General features: G+C 31.7%; 3 protein-coding genes across 6 annotated transcripts; all 3 read left to right on the top strand.

The window, feature by feature from the left end:
- Positions 1 to 1,748: 1,748 nt before the first annotated feature.
- Positions 1,749 to 6,415, top strand: LOC111621686 (MFS-type transporter SLC18B1-like). Of its 4 annotated transcripts, none has more exons than XM_023363893.1 (14): positions 1,749 to 1,837; positions 3,870 to 4,043; positions 4,112 to 4,207; positions 4,285 to 4,352; positions 4,429 to 4,576; positions 4,818 to 4,886; positions 4,964 to 5,051; positions 5,123 to 5,262; positions 5,385 to 5,483; positions 5,551 to 5,642; positions 5,720 to 5,815; positions 5,923 to 5,997; positions 6,075 to 6,168; positions 6,255 to 6,415. In XM_023363893.1, exons 2-14 carry the CDS (start codon positions 3,879 to 3,881, stop codon positions 6,342 to 6,344), a joined length of 1,320 nt encoding a protein of 439 aa, XP_023219661.1. In that variant the 5' UTR covers positions 1,749 to 1,837; positions 3,870 to 3,878; the 3' UTR covers positions 6,345 to 6,415. The 4 variants fall into 4 exon arrangements, with proteins under 4 accessions (XP_023219661.1, XP_023219660.1, XP_023219659.1 ...); XM_023363892.1 differs by lacking the exon at positions 1,749 to 1,837 and adding an exon at positions 3,250 to 3,353; XM_023363891.1 differs by lacking the exon at positions 1,749 to 1,837 and adding an exon at positions 3,497 to 3,629.
- Positions 6,416 to 8,996: 2,581 nt separating this feature from the next.
- LOC111621718 (acid-sensing ion channel 5-like) lies at positions 8,997 to 11,225 on the top strand. Its single transcript, XM_023363947.1, has 5 exons — positions 8,997 to 9,361; positions 9,835 to 9,910; positions 10,673 to 10,824; positions 10,904 to 11,016; positions 11,097 to 11,225. Exons 1-5 carry the CDS (start codon positions 8,997 to 8,999, stop codon positions 11,156 to 11,158), a joined length of 768 nt encoding a protein of 255 aa, XP_023219715.1. The 3' UTR covers positions 11,159 to 11,225.
- A 2,174-nt stretch (positions 11,226 to 13,399) lies between these two features.
- Positions 13,400 to 16,368, top strand: LOC111621717 (amiloride-sensitive sodium channel subunit alpha-like). The gene is made up of 9 exons (XM_023363946.1): positions 13,400 to 13,469; positions 13,763 to 13,923; positions 13,991 to 14,089; positions 14,645 to 14,759; positions 14,840 to 14,915; positions 15,049 to 15,103; positions 15,778 to 15,833; positions 15,949 to 16,024; positions 16,102 to 16,368. Exons 1-9 carry the CDS (start codon positions 13,400 to 13,402, stop codon positions 16,366 to 16,368), a joined length of 975 nt encoding a protein of 324 aa, XP_023219714.1.
- The last annotated feature ends 981 nt before the right edge of the window (positions 16,369 to 17,349 follow it).

Below are 17,349 nucleotides of genomic sequence, written 5' to 3'. Positions count from 1 at the left end.
GAGGATCGTAACTGAAATGCCTCTATTCAACGTTGTCTCAATAGACATTTAGCAGTCCAATGCAAAAATAATCTGACATGGTGGCATTTCAGGATATGCAGAAGACATTTCTGCAAAATGAATAAGTGCTAGAACTCACTTATACTTTATTTGTACAGAAACCATAGGTATTCAGGATAATGCTCAATGTGATTTCCAATCTAAAGTGTGTAAAAATCTGAAAGCCAAAAATATTTGGTTCAACCATCTTCTTTAATGCTTTAGTCTTTCGAGGCTGCCAAATTTTCAGTGTCCTTAATTAATAAATCACATTTTGTAAATGTCCTCAAGACTAAAAAGCCACACGAAATAAAACCCGAAACAGCGTTGAGTAAGGGTTATTTAATTATGATTACTCGGTATATGTTTTATTCTTTATAAAATAAAAAGGTAAGGATGTTTTAGCCATTATCAGGATGTTATAAGTTACTCTATTCTGAAGTTTTTGGAAAATGGCGGATGGAACTGTCGTTATGAAACTAACAATTTAGCAAATGAAAAAAAAAAAAACTAGTTTAAATTCCCGCCACTAGAGAAAGAATGGCAATGCCTAGATTGTGTTACAACGCCATTTCTTCCCCTAGAGGCGGAAACGTGAACAAATTTTTTTTTCTTCGTTAAATCGCTTTCGCATATTGTAGGCATGCTACTTATTAATTTTCACGGTGATATTCGTATCCGTCTCTCTTCCAAACTCCGGAATAGGAAATTATCTGCGATACAAAATAAAAATTGAACGTTTTCTACACTTGGTGCCATATTCTAAACAGGTTAACATTCGTAACTTTAACAGATTTTTATTATTATTTTTTTCGAATTTGTTAATTATTTTTAATGAAAATTCGTGAAAATATGTAAATATTGTATATCAAATGTCATATTCGTAATGTAAAACAATTAAATTTGTGATATTTAAAATAAATAATTATTTATTGTAATTTCTTTTGTACTTAATTATGCTTAACATTCATTTATTTTCGTAGTATTTAAAAACTCATAAATATAAGGCACAAAAATAAAAAAAAAAAATTCCCTCCAATCTATGGCATGTTATGCAATATGTTATTTTCAAATGACTTTCCATTTGGACCACAAGTGGCCATGCGGTTCTGTTCCCTGAACACTGGAAGTTCAGTCGGTGGATTCGCGCCTTTCCAGGACTTGTTGGCCACACGGAGTTTTCTAGGTTTTCTCTAAGTCTGTAAAGCCTAAATAGGAGCCAGTTACAAGAAATCTATATTTAACCAATATCAATGTCATCCAGCCGCATAGTTCCGAATCTTTCATTCTTAGCCAATTCCTCCAGAGAAATGGTTATAAATTAAGAAAAATAATCGGAGAAGGATCCTACTGTAAAGTAAGGTAAAATTTTTGAAGTTTTGTTTAGTATCCGACTGTAAAATTCTATAATTTTTGTATAAGATATGGTAGAATCTCTTGCCCTTTTCAGATATGTCGAAAGCAAATGGAAGCCACTGGCAATTAAAATAATTTCGAGATTACAGAAAAATTCTTCGGAATACATTCGACGATTTTTCCTCGAGAATTGGGAATTATTTCGGAAATATCTCACCATCATATCATCCAAGTAAATCGCATCATAGACTTCGGTTCCGAAGTACATATTTTTATGGAATTTGCAGAAAATGGCGACGTTCTGAATTATATAAAAATATATGTTCGTGTATCAGAAATTCAACAATTAGAAAACAATATATTAATCTTCATATTTCTTAGCGTCATCACGTAATTTTTGAAGAACAAGCTCAGAAATATTTCTATCATCTTGTGCCTTGCTGTAAGTTATTTGCATAGAAAAAATATCAGTCATAGGGATCTGAAATGCGTATGTTTCCATACAAACCCTGTACAATGAGACTTGTAAGCAAAACATCTTGTGAAATCTCTTGGTAATTAATTAGCCAATGATATATATCAGCTAATTGATACGGCAACCCAACACATAAGCTATCTGTGTGGTATAATAAGGGCCAGCTTCCCTAGAAGGGCCTCTTTGGAGCCCTCCTAGGGAAACTGGGTAGCGAGTATCACCTATAATCATATCACTTATAACGTTATGTCATGTTTATATAAATCGGTCAGATAAATCTGGAGACATCTTGTGGTTATCAAGTTAGCTCGTGGATGATATATATGGAATGTAATTTCTCATAGATACATAAAATATTTAAGTATCTAAGTATATGACAGATCCTTAGATACTTAAATATATTTCAGGATCAAAAGATTAGCATAAAAGTTTCTTCAAAACTAACAAATCATGCTTAGAACTAATGCAGAATCCAGCCGAAATGCTTTGATGCTAATCTTTTGATCCTGAAATATATTTAAGCATAAAAGATTAGCATAAAAGTTTCTTCAAAACTAACAAATCATGCTTAGAACTAATGCAGAATCCAGCCGAAATATCTTTTTTTGTGTGTGTCTTTAAATTAAACAGTTAAAATGAATTTAGTCATTTAAATTTTTGGCACTGAGACCCTATCACGTGTTTGGCCAGACCCACAATGGGGATGGTGGAGGATAGAAGCGGTAGAACACGTGGCACGTGGAACGGGTTGCTTCTATCCTCCACCATGCCCGTTACGGGTCTGGGCAAATTACGGGTTGCTTCTATCTTCCACAATACCACGTGTTCTCCCGCTTCTATCCTCCACCATGCCCACATGTGCACGAGAAGCGGTAGAACACGTGGCATTGTGGAACGGGTTGCTTCTATCCTCCACCATGCCCATGCCACGTGTTCTAACGTTCTATTCTCCACCATGCCCATTACGGGTTGCTTTTATCCTCCATCATGCCACCTGTTCTCCCACTTCTATTCTCCACCATGCCCAAACGTGCACGAGAAGCGGTAGAACACGTGGCTTAGCGCCACGTGTTCTACTGCTTCTCGTGAATGTATTCACGCCACTCACTTGTCACGTAGAAGTACCTCGTTGTATTAGCAAATAATGGAACTTGAAAAAAAATGGAGGTTACCTGCTTCGATTCGATCCGGTGCTCTCCAGAGCAGAAGGCTAACTAACACCTTTATTTTCATGTTTTACTGTATATTTAAATTTTTGTTAGCTTAGAAAACAATATTGCCTTACTTACTAATTTATTTAAATTTAATTTTAAAATAATTTGAACTATAATCGAAATAATAAGCCCAAAAATAATAATCGATCAGTAATGCCCTTGGATAAAAAGTCTTCTACTTATATATGGCTGACAATATTCGTGATCGCGTAGCCAGTCTTAAGAGCAAATAATGTTATTTTATTGATAAACTTTTTATAATAAAAAAAGTAAGTATGAGAAAAATTCAATAAATTTTATAGTTTATATGTAAATGAGCTACTTTATTATTAAAAACAATTGTAAATTATCCCAGTAGTTTTTCAATGTGTTTAGAAATATCATTAAAATTAGCTTTTATCGTGTTTAATAGCTACGAGAAGTGTTAATTATATGACAATTTATGCTGTAAATCTTTTGGTTTATTCATACGATGAACGTGTATACAACTTTCATCCATAAGATAATTATTAAATGTATATTATTTAAGTGTAAATTAAATGAAAGTGAGCATGATTTTATTTTATACTCAAGATTTATACAAGATTTTATACTCTAAAGTTAATTTAATGTGGATCGATATTGTATAAATGTAGTTGAAGTGTCTGGAGCAACACGTTATACCATGTTCCTTAAGTGTAGCGTGCATTAATATTTAGTTATATCTTTTATTTATTAAGCTCTTTAAGTGAATATATTTTAAGAAATTTCAAATTTAAACTCAATGTTTTTTCTTCTATTTTTAGAGGTATAAGATGGAAAATAATCCTACGAAAGTAATAGAAAATATGAATGATTTCAACGATGAATCCAAATCTTTTACGTCAAGACATAGAAAATTTCTCTTAATCACATTGATGGTGTGCAATTATTGGATGGGGATTAGTTATGTCCTACTGATTCCACTTTTTCCTGAAGAAGTCTGTACATATAACTAAATTAATAAATGAATAAATATATTTTTTATAATACTTAAAATTTTTCTTAGATGAAGAAGCGAGGGAATCGTCCATTTTTATATGAAGCCGTATTATCTATTTATCAGATAATAGTCATTTTTTTCTCGCCTTTTGTCGGAAAAATAGTGAGTATTTTTATATAAATTTATATAAATCTATGTTTATCGTGCTTTAAAATATGAAAATATATTATATTTACTAGCCTATAAGACCGAATGTTTTAGCTTATGGTTCACTTTTATTGTCTGGATCTGCAGCCTTTTTAATGGCGTAAGTAACACTTTATAAATGTTCTTTAATTAAATTATAACTTATGTAAAATATCATTTCTTGTTTTTTTTTTCAGGGGAATTTCCTATTTGCCTTGGAATATCGCATTCTACGTTTTAGCCTTCCTGTCTAGAATATTGGATGGAATAGGAAGCACAATTTACTCTGCTTTCATATACAGTTTGATAGTTACTATATTTCCACGAAACAGAGCTATTATCATTGTAAGTGACTTATTATAACATTTAATTTGGCTGAAATATCCAATGCAATACGTTAAACCGGTTTGAATTTGGGTAAGGAATCTCAGAGATTCTTTGCTTCGGATCGTCCTTCACCAGACATGTCCCATTGTAGGGATGAAAAAACCATTGTAAAATTCTATTTTACAATGCTTTTTTATTATTATAATTTATATAATTTAATTTATAATTAACAGAACGATTTTATAATTTAAAATTACAGGCCATGATGGAGACACTTAATGGTTTAGGTATGCTTACTGGCACTGTTTTTGGAGCATTATTTAGTGAGGTGAGTCATTTCTTGAATTTTTCATTCAATAAATGATATTTTTACATATTCATCATTATTCATTAGCGTAATTACAGATTGGAGGATACAGTTTACCATATTTGATTTTGGGTACTTTCTTATTTATGTCTTCTCTACTTGCTAGAAAATATTTACCGTGCGAAAGTAAGTTTATGTATATTATAACGTTTTAAATTAATTTTAAATTAATTAATTATATATATATGGAATTTCAGGAGAAGACCTTAAGACAGAATTTATAGAATTAAAGAAATTAATCTTCCATCATCATTTCCTAATGAATTTATTAATCTGTTTTAGCGCTTATTTTGCCATTGGTTTCAACAGCAACACACTAGAAGAGAGTTTAAATCGTGTAAGATGCAATTATTTTTATTTTTATAAAGATTTATATATAGTTTTATGAATCTAAACTCTTTTCTCCTGCTAAAATTAACGGTTTAACTCCACTTTTATATATAAAATAAACCTCCATAGTTTCATCTAGACAAGAAGATTCTCATGCCAATTACCATTGGTTTGAATTGCGTATACGTAATTTGTGTACCACTTTGGGGTCGTTTGTGTGATTATTTGGTAATTATTTTATAAAATTTAACAAATTATACTTTAAAATTATATTTAAAATTCTTATTTTTAATAGGATAACGTTCGAGTTCTTACAGGAGTTGCGGTTTCAATTACGTGTTGTGGTTTCTTTCTTGTAGGACCTCCACCATTCATCCCTTTTAGAAGGTGTTTTACGCTTTAATATCATTATAAATTTATAAAAATTTTGAGTTAAAAATAAATTAATTTAATATAATTTTTAGTTCGCTTTGGTTGGTTATTGTTTCTGAAATTCTCCTGGATGCTGGAATTGGAGGACAGATTATATGCGCTTTCTTCGATGGTATTCAAGGTACAATGTGAGTTTAAAACATTATTTTCAAGGCTTAAATTGGTTATTTATATATGTATTTTTAATTTTTAGCTATTAATATATGAATAATAATAATAATGTTTTTGATTGTAGGAAGAGAGGCTTTCCTGATGATGTCCACACTTACTCAGCCATTTTTGGAAATCTTTTATCGGCGACTGCAACTGGGTATGTTCATAATTTGTGCGTATAAATTATAGTACAATATTTTCATGGGCATAATTAATAATTTTAAAATATTTCAGATGTTTAATAGGTCCTTTCTTAGGTCAAATATTCAGTCGATACTATGGATATGCTACTGCTACTTTCTTCGCTGCGGTGGTAGAGTTTGTTATTGTAAATACACTAAAAATTACTTTTATCAATATAATTTAATACGTTGTATTTAATTTAAAATAACGTGGCGTCAATTTTCTTTACAGACAACTATCGTTTGGGCTTATATTTTATGGAAGAGGATTTCAAATGGGGATCAAGAAGAGCGCATCAGTTTATTATCTTCAAAATCTTGATTTTTAATAATTATGCTTTTCAATAAGAGCAAAATTAAACAAATTTTTTCCAACTATTTTGAATGTCGAAAATACAGACAAATATTTTAAAAAATAATAGACTAAGGCTGTCTTTTTTTTTTATAATGCCCTCACGTATTTGATAGAAAGGCTCTAAATATCCAGGTCGAACTACTAAAAAAAATTGTTGGAGTGTTTAGTATCGTGTAATGTCAAGTACAGTGGAAACTGCTTAGGCGACCACCTGCATTCGACGGGCACCTGTCAAAACGGGCAAAAATTTCTGGCACGGAATAGTTTATCCATAGTCTTCGTATAAGTTACCTGTATTAAACGACCACCTGTGTAACGCGACCGCGGGCATCAATTTTTGGTCCGAAACAACATACAATACCTGTAATAAGCGACCACTTTCGCGAATGTATCTGGTCTAAACTAATATAAGAACCCATCTGAACAACGTTTCCGCCTCCTAATATAATGAATTAGTCTAAACTCTCATTCGAACTCATCTCGGGCACTTCTCCCACCCTCGAAATTAGGCGCAGGTGTTAATAAATTAGTCTAGCAACAAAGGAAATTTATTTCAGTTTGTTGGAAAATGTCCGAAATGCAAAGTGCTGTCGTTAGAAGATCGTATTAAAGTTATCACAACAGCAATTAGCGGCGAAGTTTAACTGTGGGAAAACAAAATTTATTTTACCCTAGACCTATAGTATTTTCCTTGGGGGTGTAAAATATTGTACACGATACAATTAATCGGCTGATCTCATCGTTTGATAAAATCTATTTTTATTTATTTATTTTGAAGCTCATATACAGTACACGTGCGATATATAGCTTCTGTATCAACCTACCTTATTTCCACGATATTTTTAGAAAAATAATATCCAAGTAATTTTCGCGTGCAAAATATTCAAAAAAAACAATAAACGCATTAACGCAAAAATCAGTTTTAATTCCTTTTTCGATTCCGCGATTGTAATGAAATCGTATAATGAGAAAAAAAAAATAAAATCGTTTTATTATTAATTAATAATTTTTCTTATTGTACTTAATTAATTAAGAAAATATTAAATATTAAAAAAAAAATACGGTATTTTTAAAGTTAAAATAAGAATAAACTAACGAAAACCAAAAGCAAAGTGATGGAGAGATAGGACGCGCTTGTATATTGATAACATGTAACTGAGGAACGAACGAAAAAGAACCGAGTCGAATTAATTAACTCGGAAAAAAGAAAGTGTGCTTAATAATCGAGAAAATGCGAATATTGTATTAATCTTTAAAATATAGGCTGTCTTAAAATATCATGACGACTCCTGTATATCGGGTTATCCGATAAGAATAAAATACAATACTAATATAGCCCTATCGTTGAAAAAATTCGCTTATCTTTGCTCACCTCGAGTTTTGCTTAGTAGAAATCAGTGGCGTAACGTGGGTGTCAGCCGCCCGGAGCGGAGGAAAATTTCTCCCCCCTTATTTAGGTATCTCAATTTAAAACACTAAAAATCAGTTTCGTCACAGAATAAGTTATGAAAAATTCCGTGCTAGTGTTGCCACTTTATTAAAATCGCTGACCCGGACGGCAGGTGAGGTTGGTTCGAATAGAAGTTCCTGATTCATGCGTATGTCATTTTGCAATGCGAAGAATGATGTGCAGTGAATGCTGGTTCTAAATTAGTTACAGTTAGCTGTATTGGATATTGGAGGTGTATATATATATATACGAATAAATCGTAGAAGCAGAAAAAAAAAAAGGTCAACAGGTTGACCACGATATCCCCGGACGGCGAGTCGATTCCCGGACTATCCGGATGGATGGTAACACTATTCCGTGCTCATTTCAATCGGTCCGAGTCGTAGGTGGAAGAAAATATGAAATAAAATGGTTCAATTTCTTACAAGATATTAATTATTATTTATTGTGAAAATTTTCTTTCCCCTAAAAATTTCACAGTAAATAATTTTGCCGCCCCCTAAAAAGTGCCGCCCGGGGCGGGCCACCCCCACTACGCTATGCTACTGGTAGAAATGGCTAAAAAGTGCGCAAAATACGTACGGAAATACGGTATTACAGCACCACCTGTATTGGATGACCACCTGCCTAAAAGACCACTTTTTGAAGGAACCGTGGATGGTCGCCATAGACAGGTTTTACTGTAATACGAACAGTGGCGCGTTATACCTTCGTGGTACCCAGGCAAATTAGATTTAGGGGACTTCGTGTAACTTCGACTTCAGACATATATGGGACACAAATTATTTATTTATATAATACACAGTCAAACCTCGATATTGCGCTTCCTAAATAGTGCCACCCTTGTAAAACGTCAGTGAATAGTCGTGAATCTATTCCCCAAGAATATGAAATAGAGGACACTGTATTGCAAACGTTATTCATTATTTATACTTCGATTTAACGCCGCACTCCATTCGGTGGTGCTAAATCGAGTTTGGCTGTGTTATTCGTTGAGTAATTAGCACGCTGTATTTGTTTCAAACGTAATATATTCGAATATTTTAAGATTTTTGGTGTTATTAATGATCAAAACTTTTTGTTTTTGCGATCAGCGTCATCTTCAGTCACTTTCTAACATCAAAATTAATCGATCGTGAACACAAACTATCTTCGTTTACCGTTACAACATGGCGAAATCTGAAATAGATTCGAATTATTGCGCGAATTGTCAAGTTCATGGATGGAAAAATCCATCACGTAGCATTAACAGCATCTCGTCTTCTCCTTCAAAACAGCAATTATCCGTTTCAAAGTATTGTTTAAATACTTTTAAAGGGTCGTCTATAGCCGGAGTTAGCAATATAGCAGCTGCTAAAGGGAAGTTTGAAAGGTTTATTTGGATATTTATCGTTATTTGTTGTTTGACTGGATTCATATACCAAGTAACACTCTTTCTTCAACAGTATTATGATTACCCTACAAGGGTAGAGGTTGTTGTTACGACGGAAGGTTTAATGGAATTCCCTTCTGTAACCCTATGCAACAACAACAGGTAAGTTCTAAGAATTCATTTTATCCACTTGTACTTTATTTATTTTTAAAGTTGTATAAATTATCCAAAAATTCTTATTTTTATATTGAAGAATATAATATAACCATGGTTTATGCTCGAGGTTTTCAATTTGTTTTGCTTCTCGACCCCTTTCCAAATATAAATTAAACTTTTTGACTCTTTCCTCCCTCTACCATGTGCCTGGCCCTATTAGTGCTTATAGGGTGAAAGAATTAACAGGGAAAAAAACGAACTTTAGGGGTATTAATGCCCATTTCCATATTTTAACTTGAGAATAGCTCTTGATGATGGCTCAAGATGGCACATGACAAAAAATTTCAAGTTCCATCTTGAAATTTTAAAAGATTCTTTAAAGATTAATTTGTAATTTTTGAAAACTTTTTTTTGGAGTTTTCAAAAATTATTTTACTAAATATTCTACACAATAAAATAACTCGAGATATAATTTACAGGATAAAGAAGAGTGAATATTGTAAATATAATAATGGATTCTGTCCTAACAATTCTTATGAATTAGAGCATATTAAAGTAAGTAATTTTAATAAAACTTTATTATTTTATGTAAAATAATCCGAAAAATGTTATTAAGTTTTTTTTAAAAAATAAATATTATATTTTGATTTTAAAAAAATCAAAATAATGAAGTTTTGTAAATGTAACAATAGCACGCACATAAAACAATCATAGCGTGCAGATTATGTTTAAGGGAGCAATTTCAAACATTGCGTCATTCCATACAAGTAAATAAATATGATTAATTCATATAATCTTCTTAACTTAACAATAAACACTTTAAACATGCGAGTAATTAAGAGAATATCTGGAATATAACGGTAAACACTCGAAGTTTTAATGTTCGAAACATCGATTTTACTTTTTCGGTTGTTATGTATTGTAAAAGTAGTGTAATCGTGTCAAAATGGTGTTAGTGGGTCTCAAATTTCCACATTTTAAGACCTCCTAAACCCAAAAATATAGAAAACAAAAGGGGACAAATCCCGTGTGTGCGCTTGTCGGTGTTTATTTCAATTAATATCTCAGGATGGGATGAAGATTAAGAAACAAAACTTGGCATGGAAACTTGTATATAAATGACATTCATGCTATTAAATTTTTGTGGTTAAAGGTTAAGGAGGTGGGAAGATTTTTGTTATTTTATAATAATTAATAATATAAAAGTTATTTTTGAATAAAATCTCATAACAGCGGGAAATTTACGCAACTCGTTGCTGGATTATTTTTTTCCCATTATATTTAATTAATAATAATTTATAATTTTATTATATTTAGCTGAAAGAAAATGATATTCCTAAAATACAATTACAACTTTTAGTCGAGGACAAGCCAAATATTAGGAGAATTTTGGGTCACAATATATCTGATATGATCATCTCTTGTACGTTTACCGGAACTCCTCCAATGAATAGCAATGAATGTGTTAAGTACGAGCTTGTTTAATTGTTTATAATTAAATTTACTGAAATTTTAGAGTAATTTGGTTGTTTTTTTTCACGTACGCAGACGATTCGAATATTTTCATGATCCAGATTTTGGAAATTGTTATAGTTTAGAATCGGTTGGAGATAATGACACGTTAAAGGCTTCCGAATCGGATGTTTGGGAAGAATTAAGTGGTGAGTAAATATTTATTAAGTAATTTTGATTTTAAAAAAGTTATAAACTTTAATAAGTTTCCATATAAACTTATATATAGGCCATGCAACAGAAGGAATATTTACAGTCAAATATAGATTATATATGGATATAGTAACGTGATTTGAAGATCCATTTGTCAGTATTCATTGAATCATTGGCGTTTTATTTTATGGCTATTTAGGATGGCTCTATATTAAGGTTTGAAATACCTAAACGTATTTTACGCTCATTTACTTATGAAATGTTTTTAGTCAGCGGACAATTTCCCTTAAAAATACAAACAGAGAAAAAAAAGGGACTCTATTTTTTTACTAAGTAGGTAGATTATTTACAGTACATGTCCAAAATAATCTACTTTACTACTATAAAATAGATTAAAGTGATGTAAATGCTGTGTTATAACTATATCCTGAGAACTTAATAGTTGACTTTTTTATGTTTTATATACACAAACAACTCGCAAGAAGTTAACAAGAGTCACGATAGAAACAATAGAGAATTCACGCCAGCAATTCGATCACATACATTAAAGTTGAACGACCCAATTTCTGACCCTTTTCCTTCTATATCGATTTAATTTATCTACAATAATTAATTCTATTCTTAACAATTAAAATTTCTAAAAAGATATTGTCAATTTAGATAAAAAAATTTACGAGGAGGATGAACGAATATTGAGCTCATTTTCTCTTTGTTTAATGAACTTTGTTAAAAAAAAATTGTTTGATTTAATTACTATAATACATAAATTAAAATGCGGAATATAAATATTCTATAAACATTAAATAAAATATTAAGGTAAATTAATCTGTAGTCAATTTCCCTGGAATACTTTTCACTTTTTGGCACTTTTTGTAGACACTAAGATGATCTTTTTAATTGTTTTTAGTATTTCTTCCTTCTCTATTCTTTTAAAATGATCATCAATTGCCCAATTGTACTCTTTCACTTCCTTCCAACCCACTCATTTCTCTCTCTCACTTCTGAATCTCTTCTCTTTCATGTATTTTCCTTTCAATTATTTAGTATTCCTTTCTTCTTCGTCCATTTCTCTTTAACAATATTCTGCACTGAAGGGCACATTTCCCATTAGTCCCAATAGGTCCGGGTGATTAGTATTAATGACGGTTATTCAACAGTAGTGCTGGCCGAGTGAATATTCGCGCTTCATAAACGTGGAGTTTTTCGGGTTTTCTTCACTTTTTTAAGCATAAAAATTGGGCCAATTTTCCATGGAAAGTCCTTCTTGGAGGTCTCCCTTGGCAGATCGCCCGCGAGTCGCGTTGCCCTATACAAACAAATTAATAGCAATGTCCTTTTCCTCCTTCTATTGTTAAAAGCCTGTAGAATACAATTATTACATAATTAAAATTATAAAATAAAATTTATTTAGTACAAAAATGGTACTATTAAATTGTGGTCTAGGGGAACCATATTTCGAAATACAATACAGCTTACTCTCATTTTTCTGTATTTATTATTAATTAAATAAATTGTTTAAAACGGTATAAGTTAGCTGTTGCAACACCTTTCCAAATTATTGTAATTATAACAGTGCCATTTTTTACATTTTTGTTTATAATTCCAGTCTTTAATGGACTACGCTCATATTTCACTTAAAATGAACGTTATAAACATATAAAAAGTTAGGTAAGTTTAGTCATTACTAATATTTCATTGTTAAGTGAACCTATTTAAAGCCGTAACATAAATGAATTTATCCCGTTTTTCCATTAAAACAATCATTTTAACACGAGTATATCAAAATATACTACAATAAATCTATGTCGAGGTCGAATGTTATCAATCATTAATGATATTATCATCATAAAAAGTGACTTTCACAACTTATTTACTGCTATAAATTAAATGTACTGAAATGTTCTTGAACTGGAGTGAACTTTAAAAATAAATAAATAAAACAGTAAAAATTCCCAGACATAAACATGAAAATGCACTTTAGATTTCGGAATTTTTCAATTATTAATACCAGAAATACAAAGAAAGCGGGAATTAATTTAATGAAAATATACTCAGTTAACAACTGAATTGCGTGCCCCAATAGTTTTATACAGAAAAAATATAAATAAAATTCGCACGATGCACTTTAAATAAGTGACAAATCTGTTTCGACGAAAGCAATTCATCAAGTAAGTGAATTGCGTAGAAAAATTAGTAATAAATTCTTTTAGTTACGTTTTTCAAAGACATTTTGAAAAGTCTCTCTGTTCTTTTCTTTCTTTTTCTTCATTCACAGTTTCATTACAACAACACTGAAGAAGATTGAAAAAACACTGGGATAAGGCAACGTCCAACACAAGGGCGATCTGCCAAAGGGAATGCCTTTCCGGAAGACTTTCTATGAGAAACAGGCCCTCATTTAGATGTTACGCATTTGAAGAAAGGCAGAAAAATCGCAAGTGGATATCCCGTTGGTCAGGAACAAACCAGTTTTTCAGTGGTTTTATTCACTTTATAAATAAGAATTTCCATTTGTTAGGTTTTTTTTGGTTAAAGTTTACATTGGTTACTTTTTAGTAAATTATTTGTACAGGTAATAAAACAGTTATTTTTAAAAAAATAATTATAATAATACACAGCGTACATATTGTATTTATACAGTCCTAATTATACTATCGGACTGAAAACAGAATTTATATTTTAACTTTAATAATTGTTCTTTGAATAGATTTTAAAAATTTTTTAATGAAATTATTCTTTCAGAGTTAGATTTAATCTTGAATGTAGAAGAAGAAGAATATTTGGAGCCGACGAGAGACGTTCTTATTGTACTTGTTGTGCACGCAACCGACGTTTATCCTGATCCTTATTCGGAAGGACATGAAATTTATCCAGGATTTTCCTATACATTTGGAGTTCAAAAGGTTATTGATCGGCACGTAAACTTAAATTTTTTCGCGAAAAAATTTATTAAAAATTAAATGTTTTTAGAAAGCCATTGAACTTTTACCTCGTCCATATAAAACGAATTGCACCGATTACCATAGCTTGGAATGGGAGCATAATAATCCAAGAATGTCAAATACAAGGGTAAGTATGAAAATTACATATATTGAGTCTAATATAACAATTATAACCCAAATTTGTGCTAAATTCCGAACGTTGAAAGAGCAGGATTTAAGCATCGATCAGGATGTGAAGGTCTCGTCTTTCACCATACGTCCGTCTCCATTGTGGGCCCAGACAAATGGGCATCATTATAAATGAGTTTCTGGTGATCTGGGCGTGCAGAATCAAAAATAAAAACACTAAATTTCGAATAACAGAAAGTGGATCTCGAAGACGGCCAGATGGCCGAGTAGTTAAGATGGCAGCCAATTGCCCCGGGGACCCGGAACAGGGTCGATAAACACAGGAATTTTTCGGGAGTGATCCCTCACAACCGTCTGTTCAATTGTGGACCTGGCCTAACTCATAATGGACTTGGTAAAACGAGATCCTCTTAATGCCCAGAGAGCTGAGAGTTAAAAAAACCCTCGATGTTGGATTACACTAAACAACAATTGGAAATCTTATTTTATAATGTATTTTCGTGTGTATTCATATAAAAATGTTTCTATTCAGAATTATAACAAAATTTTTCAGGTGTGCACGGCGAAATGTTCTCAATCGATTCAGTTAAAGCAATGTAATTACATCACGGACGAATTAAGTTTATTTTTTGATGATGTTCCATGGAAGGATGGAGAGAAAGATGAAAGTAATTTTTTCATAATTTTTAATAAATCTCCTTAATGAAGCTAGAAAAACTTAATAAATGCAAAATATTTTACTTTTTAGATAAGATTCGATGTGCAAAAAAAGTTGCAAATGATACCAAAGAATATTGTCGAGCACTTTGCAGAGTGCCTTGTCGGTAAAATAATGAATTTTTCCTGTTAAATTTTATTTTAAATGGAAATTACTTAAAAAAGGAGTAATTTTATTAATAATTAGATATTAATATTTATAAAGACATCGAAGTAATTTTATTTATTAAAATATTTCAGGCAAACTTCTTACGACGTCGATTCAGATACAACACTTTGGCCACGACCTAAACAGGTAGCGCGAGTTTTATCGATAAATTCTTAAATATTTTATTATTTTCTATTTACATATCGTTAACATAATATCATCTTTGTAATTTAAAAAATTATTTTTTGAAAATTTAAGTAAATAGACATTCCAGTCTTTTATAACTTGAAGAATATCTTCAAGATTTTGAATGGATAGAATCCAAGCGAAGAACCTCAGTCATTCCATTAGGGATCTGAATGAATCCTGACTCCGATAAGTCTGAAGAAAGGCTCTTTTGAATGCCTACGAAAAGGTTAAAAAAAAACCACAGGATCTGAATTAAAGTTCCGGTCGGATCCTTAAAAATTTTGAATATTTTGATATTTTACACCTTGTCCTTCCCCCATTTAATCAAGCACGCCCTCCTCTTGCTTCCTTATTCCATCAATCCAATCTTGACTTGACCTCCCCCAGTACAAACCTAAAGGCCATAATGTAAAAGGTCCTAAGTGAGGTTATTCCCATGAAGAGTCTAAGTCCTGAATAGGAATGGCCGCATGGTAAAAGACATTATAGCTCCAAAAAGCGAAAAGAATTAAAATGTATATTTATCTGTTGTGTGTTGTTATTTTAAAAATATGTTTAAATAATTCTATTTAAAAAACAAACTATATTCTGTAGAGTTTTATATTTATTTCTTCTAATATTCTTCTACGTAGGTAACTGAAATAGATCAATTGGGAAGCTGGAGGAATAGAACATACGAAGATATAACGTAGGTAAATTTTCGAAATAAATACTACTTTAATTTAAAATTAAACTGAAGTTATTTGTAAAAATATAAAATTATCGTTTGAATTAATGATTAATTAAATTAATTTTTTTTTCAGCAATAACGTTGCAAGAATTCGAATCTTTTATTCAAGTATGGATTATACAATATACAAGCATACACCTATAATAGAAGTAAATAATTTAAAATTTTCAAATTAAAATCTTATCGAATATTTCTAAAGTTTTGAGTATTTTATTTGTTCTTTCAGTCATTGGAACTCTTCAGCCATATTGGAGGATTAATCGGTATTTGGTTAGGGACGTCGTTAATTGCAGTTTGTGAATTCTTCCAAAAATTAATATCAGTCCTTTGTTACGTCGCTCAGAAAAAACAGAAAACTAAAGGAAAATTTAGAAAAGTTAGTCATTTTAATCGCGTTGTCCCTTTACCAATTCGTAAAGAAAGAAGTATACAATTGAACAATAATAATCATAAAAGAGAAAGGCCTAGGTGGTACCTGGCTACGATTGATTAGAATTTTAAATCTTGCATTAATTTGAAAGGCTTTTTTTTTATTTATATTTTTAACTTTTTCTGTTCTTTTGGGCATGCGAGAGAGCTTTTTCCGAACACACCGTAGGTTCAGCTAGACGTGGATTGATGAGATAACGAAACTCAACACATGGGCGATCTGCAAAGATAGTGGCCGAGTGTCGAGTGCCGGTTTAAACAGCAGGCTTCAAACAACCATAAGCTGCTTTGGTAGTAAGAATTATGGAAAAGGTTTAATTATGCATCATACGTAAAATATGAACGAAAGTGAACCACTAATGAACTGGCGAAATCTTTTAAATGACATCAAATCAGGGAGTTTTCTGCAGCCTGCGATGAAGCGATCGGAGGTTTGTTTAATGTATAGCTGGTGTCCAGTATAAAGGTGGCATGAATCTATTTTAGGCTGTTATGGGGACCTGTCGTTTCGATAATAAGAGAGATGTCCACCGAAGAATGAATAAAAGCACTGAAATTCGCGCCTGGCCAACGGGTTGGCCACTTGGAGTTTTCCAAGTGTTCTTCACGTTAGTAACACCTAAATAGGGCGTTTTCTATAAAGACTTCCGGGAGGTCTGTCTTTTTAAGAAAAAACTGGTTACTATCATACACGTCAGGAAAACACGGAAAAGAAAATTCCATGTGGGCAACCCGTCAATCAGGCACAATCTCAGAACCAAGTACCAGCTTTTTATCTATTAGGCCACTGATGAACACAGCCCACAGGGAGGAAACAGTTGAAAATTAAAAGGCCTTTTTGTCCTTTTTGAGGACGAAAGAAAGGGTAGGATGAACCTCCCATGAAAGTTTTTGAGATACTTCACCCTTTTCAAAGATCTATCATTTAATTATTAAGTTAAACGAATCAAGAAATGAACCGTAAAAAACACATATTTGACACACTTATTAATGCTTTTATTACTGAACACATACAAGTAAATTGGCGTTGATATGCTACAGTTCC

This window comes from Centruroides sculpturatus, unplaced genomic scaffold (genome assembly GCF_000671375.1).
Source record: "Centruroides sculpturatus isolate CEXI.00-Female unplaced genomic scaffold, Cexi_2.0 scaffold352, whole genome shotgun sequence".
NCBI lineage: Eukaryota > Metazoa > Arthropoda > Arachnida > Scorpiones > Buthidae > Centruroides > Centruroides sculpturatus.
This window is presented reverse-complemented; position numbering and strand designations above follow the sequence as displayed.

Coding starts and splice junctions, on each gene's coding strand:
- LOC111621686 (XM_023363891.1), top strand. Junction 4,044..4,111: donor TTCCACTTTTTCCTGAAGAA/GTCTGTACATAT, acceptor AATTTTTCTTAG/ATGAAGAAGCGAGGGAATCG. Junction 4,353..4,428: donor TCTGCAGCCTTTTTAATGGC/GTAAGTAACACT, acceptor TTTTTTTTTCAG/GGGAATTTCCTATTTGCCTT.
- LOC111621718 (XM_023363947.1), top strand. CDS start 8,997: ATGGCGAAATCTGAAATAGATTCGAATTATTGCGCGAATTGTCAAGTT. Junction 9,911..10,672: donor ATGAATTAGAGCATATTAAA/GTAAGTAATTTT, acceptor TATTATATTTAG/CTGAAAGAAAATGATATTCC. Junction 10,825..10,903: donor AATAGCAATGAATGTGTTAA/GTACGAGCTTGT, acceptor TCACGTACGCAG/ACGATTCGAATATTTTCATG.
- LOC111621717 (XM_023363946.1), top strand. CDS start 13,400: ATGAGAAACAGGCCCTCATTTAGATGTTACGCATTTGAAGAAAGGCAG. Junction 14,090..14,644: donor CAAGAATGTCAAATACAAGG/GTAAGTATGAAA, acceptor AAAATTTTTCAG/GTGTGCACGGCGAAATGTTC. Junction 14,916..15,048: donor CTTTGCAGAGTGCCTTGTCG/GTAAAATAATGA, acceptor AAAATATTTCAG/GCAAACTTCTTACGACGTCG.